Source organism: Strix uralensis, chromosome 15 (assembly GCF_047716275.1).
Source record: "Strix uralensis isolate ZFMK-TIS-50842 chromosome 15, bStrUra1, whole genome shotgun sequence".
Taxonomy (NCBI): domain Eukaryota; kingdom Metazoa; phylum Chordata; class Aves; order Strigiformes; family Strigidae; genus Strix; species Strix uralensis.
Genome location: NC_133986.1, coordinates 16,328,169 through 16,346,175, shown reverse-complemented (window position 1 = coordinate 16,346,175; position 18,007 = coordinate 16,328,169). Strand labels below are relative to the sequence as shown.

The 18,007-nt window shown below is 36.6% G+C and overlaps 1 protein-coding gene across 1 annotated transcript in view; it reads right to left on the bottom strand.

Moving 5' to 3' along the window:
• OTOG (otogelin) overlaps nucleotides 1-18,007 on the bottom strand; it is a 106,571-nt gene that overhangs the window by 39,849 nt on the left and 48,715 nt on the right. The window contains exons 24-33 of the mRNA XM_074884401.1: nucleotides 17,877-17,984; nucleotides 13,566-13,704; nucleotides 13,186-13,320; nucleotides 11,952-12,098; nucleotides 11,300-11,419; nucleotides 10,330-10,446; nucleotides 8,716-8,872; nucleotides 7,652-7,678; nucleotides 4,715-4,882; nucleotides 2,272-2,550 (exon numbers count right to left, since the gene is read on the bottom strand). Coding sequence (XP_074740502.1) covers nucleotides 2,272-2,550; nucleotides 4,715-4,882; nucleotides 7,652-7,678; nucleotides 8,716-8,872; nucleotides 10,330-10,446; nucleotides 11,300-11,419; nucleotides 11,952-12,098; nucleotides 13,186-13,320; nucleotides 13,566-13,704; nucleotides 17,877-17,984 — 1,397 coding nt within the window. The remainder of the gene's footprint in view (nucleotides 1-2,271; nucleotides 2,551-4,714; nucleotides 4,883-7,651; nucleotides 7,679-8,715; nucleotides 8,873-10,329; nucleotides 10,447-11,299; nucleotides 11,420-11,951; nucleotides 12,099-13,185; nucleotides 13,321-13,565; nucleotides 13,705-17,876; nucleotides 17,985-18,007) is intronic.

Genomic DNA, 18,007 nt, shown 5'->3' with positions numbered 1-18,007 from the left:
TCTAATATGCAAAGCATTTACAATAGTCAGCAAGAAACTCAATACGCTTTTGCCTGTGCACTCTGGAGCTGGTGTAACTTTTCCATTAACTTAAACAAATGCTGCTGTATTTTTAGACCATGTAATTACCCTACATCAGCAGGCTGGCCCTTGTGAAAGTACACTGGAGAAAGATTCGAGCTCTATGTTTCTTGCTTATAAAACTCTGAAACCCAAGCCTTCGGATGTGGTGATTAATGAAATGCCTCTTGATCATTTGATCTGATCCCACTTGCTGAGGTAAATTGTTTTAGTTTTCCATTGGCATAGATAGGATTTTTTGGTATAATGACTGGAGGGTAAAAAGACTTCACACTTGAAAAGACATACCACTCTGTGTTAATGGACGACCACTGAGAATTGGAACATGTTTTAAACTTCTTCATTCCTCCCTCAAAGATAAAAGACTAAGGAGATATTTTTGTTATGTCCAAAAAAAGTTCCTTGCTTGAAATGCTGTAAGAACATCCTGGTAATAGCATTAGCTCTGTAATTCTGCTGTTCAAAACCCTCAACAGCTCTATGATTACAACCATTTGTCAAGAAGCAACAGGCATTTGGCAATGACAAAATCTGTCATTTTTTCTGAAGTTGGAGTGTGCCAGTCAACAGCTGCATTAGGCTGTCAGCATAATGCACCGCAAAACATCAGCAGATTCACAATGCCACCATTAACACTTTAATTCAATGTTTTGATAACAAGAAGCTCCACGAGGCATACAGTTGGCCTCTTCTGTCATAGAAGTCAGTGCCTGCTTCAGATTTGTCTGTGCTGAGATTCAAAATGGTCACCATAAAACATGGCCAGGCCATGCTTCATTTGTTACAATATTTAATTTTCCTTCTCTGCTTGTAAAACAAGTTTCAGTTTCAGAGAATGAAAAACTGGGTTTTAAAAATGGTATTGCCAAGAATTGCTACCCCAGTAAATTAATTACTACTGCATTTAAAATTACAGCACAATAAAAAGCTTTAGAACATTAAAATAAACACTTGTAGTGACTTTGGAATTTTATATACCACACAAAGGCCAGTGGTTTCAGCAAGTAACAGTTGTCACTGAAGTTCATAAAGTCATATGAATGCATTTGCTGTATCTGATGTATCAAGGCAAGCAGACACTAAAGCAAATGGCAGTTTCATGAATAATCTGGGTTTTTTAAATTTATAGGCCAACATAACTTTCATATATATTGTTCTTAACCTGTAAGGCCATCTTAATTTCAGCACATGGTTCCCAAGTGTTTAAGAATATGTCAAAACAGTTACTACTTCTTTTCCTTACCAATCTAAAAAAGTAAGAACTTGATTGATTAGTAATTTTTTTTAATGCGTGTTTTTTGTCATCAGTTCTTGTAGGAGCAACTTTCTGATCCAGCTCCTACAGAGTACTATCTCCTACATTTCTGATCCTTATGTCTCAGTGGAACGGGACGACTATTACAAGAATGGGAATCTCTCAAGTAGGTAGAAACACTCTTACAGCACTCTATGTTGTGTATGCAAAAGCTGTAGCTGTCCAAGAAATATTAGAGAAACAGACATGTAGATCCCCAAGAAGAGGCATACATCTCCACCTAGATGATGATGCCTGAAACACTAGGGGATAACATCCCAAAAGGCACAGCCTCTGTCAGTGGGTATACAGATAAAGGTTAAGGTGTTTTTCAGGGAAAACATGGGGTTTGAGGAGTGTAATCTACAGGCAATGTCCTTAGCACTGGATGGCATGAGCTCTGAAGAGACCACAAAGCTTGCAACAAGAATGCACTTAATGGAAGACTCTCTCTTTGTGGCAAAGGGAAAGGAGGGGAAAATATCATCCACAGACCTTAGAAAAGAACTGAATGCATCTCTAAAAGCTATTCCCTTCATGAATCCACTGTTCATCAGCATGAATTTTCTAGTCCTTAAGAACTTCCTCACTGTCTACAAAGCAAATATTGACCAGAAACTGTACACTAGGTTATGTATTTCCAAAAACCCATCAGCAAATAGACCAAAGTTCTGTGTTAGTCTATTTAATGGCTTTTGACTCATACTCACTACAAACCTCAGGGAAGAAGATTTTGAGCCTGTGTGCCACAGATTACCCACAGCTCCCAGTGATGTAGGGGAGAAGTAGGCAATCTCATCACCTCAGAAAATATCAGTACCATTTAGCAATGGTATTTTCATGTATTTTCACAGGGAGCAAACTGCTGTTCATAAAATACAACTTTAATTACTTACCTACAAGTTTAAAAAGGGTCGACAGTCTGAACTCCTCTGAATGATGGTACTTCAAAAGCTCAACTGAAGAGGCTGAAATGTGGATGAAGTATCCTGGTTCTGCAAATGACTCAAAGGAACTGTATCCTGAAAGCCATGTATTCTTATGAATGACAAATGTAGATCTGTTGTGAAATGCTTCTCTTTTTTCCCATTTAGAAAGAACAAGAGTATTATTGGAGGCCAAGTGAAGAAAATAGTTTGGTCTCTCAGCTGTTTCAAATGAAATCAAGTTGGAATCTGAAAAACACATAGAACTCCTTTACTTGCACATATATTTGTAATAAACTAAACTCATTCTGATGTCCCACTACTGGTATTTGTAGCACGAGCAATGAAAAGTGACTTTGGCCCAGTCAGTGAAAATAGCCAGCATCTGGTAAGAAAATATACTATATACCCATTTCAGAGTGCTAGATTCTGATGGATATTTAGTTTTCTAAACACCCTACAGATTTCAAGAGGAATACAAGCAGATTAAGACATTTACCCACACCAGGATAAAGGAATATAGCCCCACAGTCAAGCAGAACTTCAGTTACAGCCTTCACTAAGCCATTTATTAAATAAAAATTTAAACTTCATGTAACTAGCTTTACAAGTAATGTTTGCCATCAGGAATTTATAGCTTAAGAGCTCAACCTTTCATTAAAAATAAATTACAAAAATGTATTCTGCATTCAGCTTACAGCTTTATGTCTTAATTTCCAAACGGTCAGCCCTCTAGCCCTTCCCCTAAGAATGTTAACAGCAAAGTCTGTTTTCTGGTAAACGTACCCACATAATACCTTACCCTGAAAACAGTACTGCTGATTTCAAGCAAGCCTCTGTACAACCAATTGCAGAGTGGCAGATCTTGAGCCTGTTATAGGCATCTGTCGCTCACAGAATTACTTCATTCTATTTTGCTCTGCTCTTCTCTTGAAAACAACCATTAAACTACTGTAAAATCAACTAACCCTCCAGGTCTGGGTAGCACTTCTTGAAAAAGAAGAATGCATAGAAAACAAATGATCTCCATTAAACAGACAAGCTATCACATTCTGGTAGAACACTGCTGGAAGAACCACTTGTTTTCTGAGCATAAAAACTTCTATTAATCTGAAAAAGATAGTGGCACTTATGAATATCTTTTTATTAATTGTCTGCAGCAAGTAGATATTTGATAAGTAACAACAGTCAGTGTGATTTATAATACCTGCCATATAGCCAATCTGTACATCAATGACCAAAACTTTCCACTGTCCATGATTTGTCTGAAACTGATGAAAATACATCTATTTTTCTGAGACACCAGAAAACCATGAACACAGATATGTAAATGAAGACATGGATATGAAAAATATCATATTGATTCTATAAACTCCTCCAAGGCTAGATGATGAAATGCCATTTGCTCAAATGGGACCATAAGGCACAAATTCCATTTGCCAGGTTAAATTCTGAGTGAGAGATTTTTATATGGGAATAAAACAGGAGGACGGACCTTCCCTTTCCAAACCTAAATTGAACGCAATGTTCAAGTGTCTCAAAACTATGACTAATAAAAGAAATCTGGCCCTGGATATTCTGTTACATGAGTTCTTGTGTCAGTTCTACAGACAGCAGTATTACTAATCAAATGCTTGCCATTTTTTCAACTGACCTATATCCCTTCTTTGATTACACAAAGACAGCCACCTTCAGGCTGTCCAAGGAGCTAAATCAGGGGACTCTGGGCAGTTAAACTGTATTGAGACTCTAGTGGGCATTAAATGCTTGGTGGGAATAAAAATTGTGTATGCAGATGCAACGGCAACAAAGAAATCAGTGTCACAAAGTGCTGAATATATTCTCGTAAGCTTTCTCCACCTGTCTGAATGTGTGCAAGACCTCTTTCGTCTGCTGAACAAGCAACACAATCCTTCAGTAGAAACTTAAGTTGGGATCTGAAGGAGACAAATTTGCAGTATACACCCTTACAGAGCTCAGGTTAGTGCCAATGGGCATCTCTGTACAACTGGGCAGAAAATGAGCGATGGTGGAAAGCGAGTGAATTAGGGAGTACTTTTCTTGTACCATTTCTCTCCCATTCTTTCCCATGTCCCAGTCCTGCCAGATGAAAGGTGGAGGAAGCAACACATTATCTGGAGCACTGGGCTACACCACTGGTTTGGTGCTTCTGAAGGTTGGGGCAGGGAGCTGTTGTTTTTAATCTAAAAGTATCTGTTTATAGAGCCACAATCACCTAATTAAAACCAAACACATGAAAATTTTGGCAGAAAACGTTAAGGTACACAATCAACTGACAGGTAAAGAAAAGATTTTTTTGACCCAGGTGTATCCTTAAATGTAGGCTTATATTCAAGGGCAGAATTTACTCTGCCTTATGGAAGCCTCTAGGTTACAGCAACTTGAACTTTACCATGTGCTTTGGGTTTATAAAGTCCTGAAGTCAGCATAAAGCTCACTGCATGTCCAGGAACAATATCTTCTTCTCTCACTGGGAAAACAATACCATCCACCAGTTTCACCGCCATTACAAATTCTTCATCCAAATAGCTGACCAGTTTGTAGGGGCCCTTTCCCAAAGCTGTTAAAGGAAGAAAAAAAAAAAATCAGAATTACCTTTCATGTCAAATGTCACAATGCTTGAGCCCTGAATATTGTGATACAGCACAAAGAAAAACACACCTTCACTCTGAAAACAGCTCTAGGTGCCATGTGCTAAACTATAATGACTATCAAAACAAAGTCAAATTTTTTAGAAAATACTTGTGCTGAAAACTGTCCAGAATACCCAGTTACAGTTTTCAAGATTAGCTTCTCCTTTTCCTCCCTCTCATTCACTTCGGTTTCATGGTCACTTTAATAAAGTTAGCTCACTCCTCAGTTATTTGATTTAGAAGTAAACAGTGTTCTATAGACCACCCTGGGATCCCTCTAAATTGTTTATTTGTATGGTTGAACTGATTATACATTTCTTACTATTCTTGAAAACCTATTTTATTAGTGTCCAAAGTGTGAGGCATTTTGCAAGGAACAGAAGTTTGTTGTCATCAGGTATCAAAGAACTTGAACAGTGTATACACAAACGTAACCACTGGGAAGTAAGACAGGAAGAAATCAGCATCATAAGCAAACAAATGTTCATATTTTACCTATAAGAAAAAAAGCCAAAAGCATGCAGTTATTTTACAAATCTTACAATGTCACACCTCCTCACTTTGTTCCAATTTCACTGCAGAAAAGTATTTTAGAGTTTATTTTTAAATGTTATTTGAAATTATTTTTGTAAACTTCTCTGCTAAAACCAGGCATTTTAAACCACATGTGAGCGATTCACCTCACTACCATTTTACCCACAGGCCAGGACATGGCTAGCATACATCTACAGTAGAAGAGTCCCAGAACTTCCCAGCTGATAGTTGCAGCTAATACCATTGACCCTTAAAATCTATTCCAACAGGTTAAAAGTTTGGACTGCAATTTGCAGCCTACCCTCATGTTCTGGTTCTCCCTAATCTTAAAATTTGTTAAGTTTTGAAATTCTGAGGAGGCTGCACTGCTACCAGAGGTTTAGATTCTGAAGGCATGAATGGCCAGTTAGGACAGAAGCCCATGCCTAAACATGTACAGTGATACCTGGTTACTTTCAGTGCAGGAAGTTGGAAAACATTTTAAAAATTACTTAAAACATCTAACGTTCTGGAAATGTTAATATATGTTTAAGTCTCATATCTCAAGTCCATTCAAAACTTGAGAAACCACAGCTACCAGCTGAAAATTTCCCCTTAAAAACAAAAACCTTCTGCTCCTGCTTCTAGTACTGCAACTCTTTCACTCTGGATTCATGACAAAGTTACATAGACTAAACCTCTCTGTGGTCTAAGACAGTTTGTCTCCAAAACCAACTAATTCTGGAGAATGCTACTATATTTGAAGTAGAAAAGAAAATCTTCAGCTTAGAGATGATTTTTTTTCCCCCATTGGCAGCTCTGAAACATCCTGTGTTGAATACAGATGAGATGGATTAGCAAACAGTAAGAAGCTCATAGATGAGAAGTATATGCTAACCATATTTATTACAAGCTGATCATATGCACAACTCTCCACTATTTCAACTTATTTCTGTCAGTGACAATTCAGTAACAAGTAAAACTAATTAAACACTTTAAAAGTATCTGTTATCCTCTAACTTCACTTTGCTACTACTGCAGATGTTAGAGGCACTGCACTTTGAATCCGTTACAACTGCACTAAGATTATCTAGTATCAGACTGTATTTCATTTATAAAGCAAAAGCAACCAAAAAGGAAATACAATCACCTCTTATATTCAACTGGCCTTTATTTAAATTAATTTAAAGGCTTAAATAGTGATTTAGAGAAAAACCCACTGCATTAGCAATTTGACCCCACTCAAAATATTTTCAGCAGTCAGTATATCAGAAAAATGTAAATTTCTTGGCCTTATCCTTTGGGCCTGGCATGTTGCACAGGTCTCTTCTAATTTAAACTCAGTCCCTCTCTGAGATCTTTCTGGGGTTGAGCTGCTGCTATGTGAAGTCTAACAGAAGACCAAAATATCACAAACCATCTGCATAGACGGGCTGTGATACGAGCTTGATAAAGAGATTTATAGAATAAATAGCAGGACTCCTGACCGTTCCTCACATCAGGCTGGCTTGCAGGGCTTGAATGTATGTCACATCTAACTATGCAGACACTCGCTTTATGACTTTAGAATAGTCTGAATAGAGATTCCAGTGTTAACACAGCAGTACAGCACCCAGCGCACATGCAAGGTTTACTCTAGCACCTGGTCCAAGTTTTGCACCTCTCTCTGAGATTAAATCTAATGCAGCAGCAACGCTTGTTGCTCAGGAACTTAAAGCTAGGTCAGAAATACCTAACGGGGGAGTTATTCCCTATTTGGGCACAGAAAGCTGAAATATCTTAATACCTAGCTCCCTCTGGAGGCTGCACAGTAGATCAAGAAGGGTTTAACAGACCCACTGGGTCTCAGTTCTGAACTGCAGTATGCCTTAAGCAAGAAGTGCCACCAGGACTACTGGGTTGAACAGTCTATTAATTACTTAATCAATTAATTCTTTAATCATGATCCATAAAATGAAAATTAAACACATATTCTTGGGAGAGGACCAGAAATGAAAAAATATCATGAAATTAAAAGCCTTTGAAAAAGCAAAAGAAACCAGTAAAACAGAATCTTGGTTATTTAAATAATGTATCATTTGCAACTGTTTTCATTAACACAATTATTTTTATACTAAGTACTAAGACTTATATAAAGAAACCAAAGAGTCTATTGACATTTTATCAGCTCCTTTAGGGCTTACCTTTGTTGAAATATTCACAATCATAAGCTATAAAATAAAAAGAAATGCAGTTACAAGCATTCTGCAGATAAACAGGTTTTCTATTACCCTTTACAATTAAAGGGTAAGCCAAATGCTTGGCCAAGTTTGATCATACACAAACATTTATTAAACCATTATTGCCAAATATTTACTTTACTGCTTTAAATAAAGTACAAATAATTTAAACTACACTGATTTAAATAAAATGTTTTCGAGCAGGAAATACTAAGCTTACATACCCACCGCTGTCTTTTTGTGACCTCTAGTGGTTAAGACTAAGCTTTGCTGTTTTTCCATACTCACATTAAAGCACACGTACCATTTCTATCAAAAATTAGTAGTAACCCTCCCACTCTATGGCAAATTTCCTGGTGACTTTGAGCAAGCTGCATATTCTTTCTGTGCAACTGTGAAGCCAGAAAAATGCTTGTTTTCTTCCATTCTTTCTCTCTTGCACTTTTTTATCATGTCTTTGGGGAAATGACTGTCTCCTGTTAAGGCATTTGCACTAGGTACCATAGAAAAAGGCTTCAGGTTTTTTTACAACTTCTAAGCACTGTTGAATAGGGATACAAAGGTAGTGACAAAGTCTTGCTTAAAAACCTACTTGTTTTTCTGCAGAAGATCTTTATATTTCACACTTGCTCTGGGGCAGCAGTCAGGCAGCTATGTTTCCTAGACCCTGTTAAGAACTGAAGTCCTCCCGCAGATGGAAATTACTTGAGCTGTTCACTTTGCAACTTTAGTTTGAGGGATGCATGCCATATCCTAAGATAGACTTCCCACGACTTTTCCTTTCACATCATGGGACAAGGCATTAAAAACAGGAGAGTACCACCCACAAACATGGAAAGCAGCAAATAATCCAGCTAGATCAAAATGGACACAGAGAGCAGTGAAAGTCACCTACTCATCTTCCTACCAGTGTGGCTTCGTGAATCAATTCATGGCCCCAGGCAACTTAATGTGATTGATTTTTCAGGTCTGGGTCTCATGAATGCCGGCAGCGGCAGCCACTGGCAATGCTAGTCATGTAAACTTACGACACACTCTAGGAGACCTCCAGTCTACAGCAACTCCATGCTGGCAGCACTGATGGGCATATGCCGATACACTTGTACAGAAACACTCACAGTCACCTCCTTGGTTACAGCCACATGTATCTGTCAAGCAGTTTGAGTAAAACCAGGTGACGTCAATCTGGAAATACAAATACCACTTATCAAAAATATTCATATAGACACTGGCAACAATCACCTCAATACAAAGCTATGATTCTTTCAAAATTTAATATATAAGACTTTGAAGTATTAAAGATTTTAATTTAAATGTCTCCTGAAACACAAGAAAAACAGTTTATTAGAACACATCATAAAATCTTGTACAGTACTCAGTAACACAATTAAATCAATGACCCATTAAGAACATGCACACTAAGAAGTTGAAGTGAGCTTGTGTTTTCCATGGGTTTGTAATACTTAAACCATAATAAACTACAAAGAAGCTTATTTCATGAGAGAAACCCTCTCTAAACTGGTCACAAATCAATAAATCTCAGAAGTGTTAAGAAAGTTAGAGATACAGAAAATGTAAGACAAAGTAGATGGAAAACTTCTCATGAGAGTGGTTCATTCTCTTCATATTATTAGACAATTTCACAAGCAAATTTGTGACTTTTCACTTACATTATTTTTAAGTCTTAAGTGACAAAATTCCAAAGAGAACTTTCAATGCTAATTTGCTTATTGAATTTTTACATATTCTATTTGGATTTAGACTTGAGTAACACATACTTAAGAACTCCATTGCTACCTATATTATACAGTGGACTAAACCCACATCAAATTAATACAACTTTAACATCAGCTTTCCCCTTTCTTCCAAAATAATATACAAAGCAACCCTCCAAGATTCCTGGTTATCTTTCATACAAAATCTCCTTTCTTGCTAGGAACCCTTCTGACACTTACACTCTTTAAGCCATGCATGCAGTCTCACTACCTGAACATCTTGGGATGTGTTATTTTCCATATAAAACCTAGCTCTGGAAATCATTCCCCCCTCATTCTCCAACTGAACCTGAGACTGTTGACTATCAAAACATGTTGTATGGCTCATTTATTTCCTTAGGTGGTTGCCTGAGTGAGGAGATATATGCTTTTTTTTTTTTCTAGGAATGAGTTCTTCCCACCTGATACTGCCTAGAAGAAACTGACAATTTATTTAAAACATGCCTGAAAAACGTGCATGCTATGTAATATCTTTGAGCAAAATAAAGTAAGTGGCTATGCTTATGTAAATAATGCTTGGGATAAAACAAAAGATAACACAAATTGGGTATAATTTTGTCTGCATTAATTACAGAAGGGACTAATAGGACTACCCTTATTGTAGAATGCTAAATTGGTGCCAACACTGCTTACTGCCTAGGTCAGCTAAGTGCACATAGTCCTTATAGCAGATCTAGTTAAACATTCACATTTTAGAATCAGAACAGGTATGGGTTAGACTTTCGTCGCATTCCCTTTTGCTATAGTAGTCAAAATTATTACATTAGGGATGACAAAATGAAGATTTCAAGTGATGCACACTGAAGAGTAGTTTCTTTCTAGTGATATGTTCACTTTCATATCTTTCTATACGTGACCACAACTCACCACTGGATGGCAAGCTTCAAATGCTTCACTTAACAGTATTCCACATTCCTTCTTGGCAAATGGCTCTCTAAGAGGATTCAGACTGCACGGATTTCGAATGTCAGAGCTGTCAACACACTTAACCAGAAAGCAAAATCAAGGTGAGAAACTTGTTTCATAACCACTTTGTGTTTGAACTTGCAAAGCATGGATTTTTTTTTTTTTTTTAAAGAGATGTAAAACACAAAACAAATGCATCATTTATGAAACTAAATCCAGACTAAGATGTGGAATTAAAAAGGGGATGATAATCTGCAGAAAAGTACATAATCTGAAGAAATGTTTCATTTGTCTGACAGCAGCAGAAAAACATATACGTACATTTAAGTCTAAACAGAGCTGCCATGCAGTCCCAATCTGCAGTCCTTACACCGGAATAGCGTAGCTTACATAAATAACCAAGTTCACTTGGATGACACACATTAGAAGTGTCAGAAGTCAGATCTTTTTACTCTAACTACTAGGAAGGAACATATCTATGAACACCACCAGAAACATGACATTAACAAAGTTCAATTTTTAACTTTACAGCATATGAAAAGAGTATTTTTTGTTTCCATTGCTATGGTTTCACAGTTAAATATTTTCCAGCTATGAAAGATCAGCTAAGCTGACAACACAGGCTAAAGTCAACCCACGATTCTTCCATTACATAAAAAAAATTACTACTTTACTGTTCAATGTCTTCAAAACACTTGTAGATTCAGAGTTTTCTAAAGCATCTTCCTCTATACCATAGTGCTGTGTAGAAGAAACAGTGATTATTTTCTTCTCCTCAATGGATTATGGTATCTGCAAGAACGCTTGATATTGCCATTTACATTGCTGCCCTATTGATACTTTCAGGAATGATTTTCTGATTTCATTCTAGAGAATTATATGATGTAACAGCAGAAAATCTACTAGAAAACACATTCTTTTCACTATGTACCTCTACAGCTGTCCAGCTGTTTCCAAACTCTTGCGAGTTTGTTAACTCAAAATTATCTGGAGTCCTCAATTCGTTTACTGTTTTCAAATCAAAATTTCCACATAATCCAGTCAATTTACCCTAAGGAAAAAAGAGAAAGAGAGAGCACGAGCTATTTCCACATGATGTAAATTTGTCAAAATTTCATCCTTTTCAGCTACATTTCAGCCAAAACAGTTCAGCTTTTTGTGATAATGAAGCTATAGAAAATACTTTGACAACATCAATATTATTCCCTTTTGACTAAGTAATTCCAAGCCTTTGAGAAATAAACTGATCTTTTGTTCAGAGAAGTGACCTGTTTGCTAGCTATGTGCTTTTTTTATGCTTCAGCAAAATAACACCTGCTCCAGTCATATAAGGAATGAGCACTGAAGGAGAATGTTGCCTCAAAGATATTAGTTTCTGTTGTTAAAGAAGTAAAATAAGGTAAATGAGAATGAATATTTTAATTGACAAGTTAGTTGAATGCTTCTCTCCTTGACTCTGCCCGAGTTACTACGTAATTTCTGACATGTTGTCTATTCTCTGAATAATGACAACACATCTTACTTAATAAGACTTACATAAATACCTCAAAGAAATGACAATAAGAGTGTTGACTTTAACTTACCTGCCACTGATGACCCATCTGTACATGAACTGTTGTTCTCTGATCCCAAAGAATGGTGATGTGCTCATCAGGAAAATGAACAATGGTGAAAAATCCAGCTTTCCATAACTGTATTTTTTGTAGTTCATCCATATAACTAGATAAGCTCTGTTCAAAGTAAAACAAGGCAGCTTATAATGTAATGTCTTCACAAAATGTTCACTTGACAGAAAATGAAACACCTAAATAAAATGAACGACACAGTTCAGACAGAAGTCCAAAAACTGACAGAAGGCCACATAGGGATAAATGCTTAAACAAAAGTCTAGATTTGGATTGTGAACCATGTTGTATTTTTATGATCTTCCTATTTTAAAAGTTGATTTTATATCGAACTTACAGGATCGATAACAGCAACTGGAGTGAAGATTAAAATGTTAATGGTTCCTCTGGGAGGTAAAAAATTAGTCTTAGGGTTCCTGGTTATGATTTTCACTGAGTTATACATCACTGTATTCAGAAGGTCTTAGCCACATGCTTTTTTTGATTATGGATAGGTATAGACATGAATGGAGCATCTTCTTGAGATAAGGAATTGTCTAAATATGTCCAGATTGCCACCTTATTTACATAAAGCATTCTTCTCTCCATCCAGTAACAATCAGATTCCAAATTATTTGTAGCATGGACTAAGATGTCTGGTTTAATTATACAATATCTGATACAAAGAGACACAACTTCCTCTGTATAGTCAGTCTATAAACTGTAAATATACTAAATGCTTATACTAAAATTACTAAAAATATTAAATATTTAGGGCAGTAGAGTTTGCAGTTTGGCCAGAACAAACATTAAATTCAGGCTGTGGAGGATATAACAGGGACTGTAATTTATTTTTTACAACTGTATAGGAATATTCCTCCTATACATTCCAGACCAGTCAAAACTCCTAGTTCTAGTGGAATTAATAGCAAAACTCCCACTGACTTCACAATATCTATATTTCTCCTAAGACACTAAAAGAAATTAAGTCTAAACAAAAGAATCACAATCATCTCTTCTAATATTTCTGTGAAATAGACAGGATTTTGTTTAAGGTTTCTATTGAACAATCCAGATGTGATCAGCATCCATGGTAAATATATTTATGCCTCTGCTACTTAAGTGGTACAATAATTTTTTGCTTACAAAAGGAAAAAACTCCCAGAGAAGTACATATGCTACCTTTTGATTAGTGTTAAAGACTGAAACTTACTGGATTTCCAGTTTCATCATCAAATATTAAAAAAGATTTTCCAATATTAATGAAAATGTTTTTTCTGCAAATGATTCCAGTATTAAAGCAGTTAATATTCTCTATAATAACAGAGAAACTAGTTGAAGAAGTACCCTGAAGAAAAAAAAAAAAAAAGAAATGGACACTTTAAAATATACTAATTTAAATACATATATTGTTACATAGTTCAATTAGCAGAAAACTATGTTATGTATGATTCAAAATCCAAGCAACATCAAATCTTAAAAAACAGTACATAGGACTCAATAAAACATACAGATTGGAAATAAGTAGAAGAGTAATTTTTAACAGGTACTTTTAAAATCCAGTTTTAGAGAAGCTTTACAAAAAAGTCTCACCTTAACTAGGTAAACCTTACAAGTTCCAACAAAGTCAAATGTTAGTCCATCAAACGTTCTGTAATGCCGATCCCCATACGCAGTACACATTGATGGGCAAGGATGGAAGGTGCATTGAAATGATCCATGCTGGCAAATGCTGAAAAATGTATGACCAATAATGGTAATATCAACTGTAACCACAGACAAATGATTACAGCTATTGCACTGAGAAGCAAAAAACCAAGAGTCATGCAAGTATGATGACCATGGACAGAAGCATTTTGAAATGTTAACTAGAAGCAGCATATATAAATTTATATTCTGGGGGAAAAAAACCCCAACATATTGAACTCATACAAGTCTGTGTTTCTCTCTGTTAGAATGTATAGGTTCCAGAATATATAGACACTGAAAGGGCATTTCTTTTGTTGAAACAAGAAAACAAAAAATGCCATCTGAAAGTAATACAATTTATTCTCTAGTTACTCAGATCAGTAATGCTCCACAAAGGTTTCTTTTTCAGCTTCTCACACGTTTGTTTCTATACAAGCTGAATCTTAGCATCAACAACCAATGTGTCCTACTACTACAGTCTTTATTCACTCTCCGCTTGAATGAGAATTTCACAGAAGTGCAAAAGGAAAAATTTCAGCAGCACTATTTTGGTGCTTAAGTTCCTTAAAAGAACCATGGTTTGAGTTGTTGGATTTTTTTTTTTTTTTTTTTTTCAGATGGGTATCATCATCCCCTAACCCTAGCCTAACAGTTTAAGGGCTTCTGGAATAGTTCAAGTTCTGTCTATGGCCACCTTAAGCATAAAAAAAGCTCTCACACATACACTAAGTGACTGTTCAGACCTTTCTGAATTACCCTTGCTTTGTAACTGCCTAACAGCAAGGTTCTGTAGCACTGGATACTATGTCTATGCATCACCCTGTTGCAATCTAAATAACATTTTCAGAAATTACGTAAGATTTACAAATAATGGCTAGAACTTCATTTCCTGTATCCACAAGTAATTTTTAAGATATTACTGTTTATGTGTCTAAATCACCTGGACACAAAAAACTTCCCTTGATAAAGACAGCAGAGCTGGTGCCCTGGTATAGCTTTACTACAGGTATATTTTACCAATACAGGTTAAATTAAATACAGCATATGATGTAATTTTGGCACATATCTAAGTTTATTTTCAAACATATTGAATTTTAAATTTTCTGATTGAGTGCTTCACATTTGACAACTAAAGTATTAATCTGATTCATGGAAATACTTGATGAATCACTGATGTTTGACATCTCATACTGAAGCACCAAGAGGTATGAAGCTTTTTGTCAGTATAACTTTTCCTTTTCTGTCCATATTGCTATCATATATGACAGGGTCAGAACATGGACGTTTTCAAAAGAGCCGGAATTATCTAGAAAATCTAGGCAGCTCCAATTACTAGTAGCATCATGTTTCCTTCTGTTCCCTTACCATGCAACTTGCACCAACCTGGAGCAATTTTCCATATTTTCCAGGACTCTGCTTATCCCATCATTGATTTGGCCCACTGCTTGTGTTTTGTATAACTACATATACAAATACACTAAGCACATGACTAAAATAAGTTAAAAGTATGAAATGTGAAGTGTTTGCTGTACCAAAGCACTAGGAGATAGATGGCAGTAGGACTCGCCCAGCAAACTCTAGTCACCTCAAAGCAATACCTAAGGCAGGAACCTCATGAAGCCAACAGAGAGAGGGGAAATAGAAGAAATTATATTTGGACTGAAAGAATAAGTGCTGCTTCTCATGCTCTCTGTGAGACATTAGGTTTTAGTTTTACTCCCAGCCTACTCAAATCCTCCTCCACATGCTGATCCGTTAAAGGCTTGTGAAGAAACATTTCTTAACATGTAAAGAGTAGGGAGCTCCTTAGCATACTTTCTTTTTCAGTCTTACCACATTTACAGTCAGAAGGAAGGCTTTAAGAGGTACACAATGTCTTCAAAGTCCTTCGCACCAGTCTTGTTTCATTCTAAGTAAACTAACATTTAGTTACCAGAATCTAGAGAGTCCTAGTTGGAAAAGCAGACTACTAGCATCTTCCAAACTTTGACCAGCTTTTTATAAAAGTATTTCCTATAAGTAATTGTTTAAGAACACAGAAGGCCCAATTCAGCAGCTCACAGAGACTAACCAGCATTTGCTCAACGGTCTCAACATATGACAGCAAATCAGCATAGCTAACTGCACCACCCACCTTACCTTGCCAGTTAGTGTAATAACTTTTTGTGTTTAATCTCACCAGCACATAACAAATTCAGTCAGCTGCACTGAAAACCAAACTTGGGAAACCTAGAACTGCAGTTCAGCCAGACCCCAGGCCTTGGGTTGAAAGTTCGTGGCGCTCCACTGGTAGTTTTGGCCATTTAAGAAATTATTTTATTTGCCATTTTACTGTTCAATAGACAAATCAAATTAATAGTTATGTTGCTAATACTAGATCAGATATGAATAAGATTATAAGATGATATTAAACATCAATGATGATATTTAATATAATCTTATCAAGATAAGGTGATATTTAGTATCAACACTACTTCTGTACACTAAAAAACACTGAAATCATTATAACTGCGGAGTGCCTAAGTGGGTTTATTTGCATGGGAGTATTCTCATACTTTGCACAAGCAAAAATGCACATTTCCCTTGATGTATCAAATAACACCCCTGCATACACACACAGCAGTCTCAAAGACTTTATACACTTTGTATCAAGCAGAGCTTGTTGCAGACTTCCCATCTTTCAGTGGGCAACTGATTGCCAAAAAAGACATTATCACTAACCTGTCTTTGCTTCTGGATGTGGAAGACTAGAAAAGCCATGACAACCTTAAGGGTTTGTACATGAATTAATGGGCCTGGCCTCAGTAAAAAAAGAGAAGGCTAAATATCCAGTCTTTCTGCCTGCACTGCTGCTGCCTTTGGTGAAGTCTCATACAGATTAAATGGGATATAATAGTTCTTTCTGATGCAAGCAATCCCACGCCAGGTCCAATTGGAGAGGCCTTTGGAAATAAGGGGGTGAATAACCCGGGTCGCTTTACCTGCCTGCCCAGTGGAGATGGCTTGTAAGTCGCTTCACCAGTCGACCAAAGGGCTACAAATATCTTCTAGAGCAGATACTGAGGACCTGACGAGAGGCAGAGGTAGGCAGTCAGCACAAGGCTGGAGGGGGCAACGACATCCAGACAAGGCAGTGATTAGTGCTGACTGGACAAGCCTTCACTGTTCTAGGTTATACTGAGCTGTGCAGGCCAGGAGCAGTAGTTTACCAGGTGACACCAGTTAAATGTTCCTGGTAAGCTAAAAGACAGGAACAAAAGGAAGGAATTGCTCTGCTGAGAAGCTGGAGGCTACACCACTACCATAGTATCTTGGTGTTTGGCAGTACAGCTGATTTTCTGAGGCTCTGGTATGACAGAGAGTGCTGCTAAATGCCAACTTGCAACATTCAATAGTGGTCAGAAGAGAAAACAGGCAGGGACCACCATGAAACAAGTTTGTTTCAGGATCATGTAGGTGTGGTATATTTTCACATCTAAGCTCTTATGAAGCTTATTGAAATGGTAGTGAACCATGTTCTACTGAGAGTGCTCAAGGAAACTTTGTGGAGTAACACAGCTACAGGGTATGTGCTGCATTTACAACACTGAATAGTAAAAGGAGTAGGTTTCTGCATGCATTTGAGTGATCCTATCAACCCTTGTCTATTGGAACACTTCCTTTAAAAGCCAACTGGTCCATCAGTTATCCACACACGCAAAATTGGCAACTAATTTATCTGTTACTATGCTCAGTACATGATGTTGCTCAATACTCTCCTTAAGTTATCACTGTAGCGGGAGTATACTTATGGCCACAGGGTTACGTTTTGGGTCCTTAGACTGTTCAGATTCAATGCTAAATGTGAAAATGAGTAAGTAAAAAGATTTAACAAATGTCATTCAGGTGTAATATTTTTTAAGGATTGTACCAGCACTTTCAGAACACTGGTCAAGGAATATTAAATTAGGTTACCTTGATAATAATAAAAAAAAATTTCTAAGTCAAGCTTTTTTAAAAAGGAATCCCAAATAGCTATTATTTTGTATGTAAAAGTTCCTTGAAACAACAAACCTTAAAAAAAAGTCACTTCAATAGCTCTTCAAACAAATGTAAACAGCTAGGGTAAACTACCAGACTCTGGTGTGAAATTTATGATTAAGAAACATGAAGGAATAATCGGTCTATACATAAACAACTAAAATGAAATAAACACCTACACAGATCTCTGCTTACCATGTATGACAGGAAGAAATCACTTTGTCACCTGGAAAGTATTCCTTTCCTTTCCATGAACATGGACATTCATCTGCGTCCAAGCACACATCCCCATGTTTAACAAGACTATCAAAAAAAGAACAAAAAAT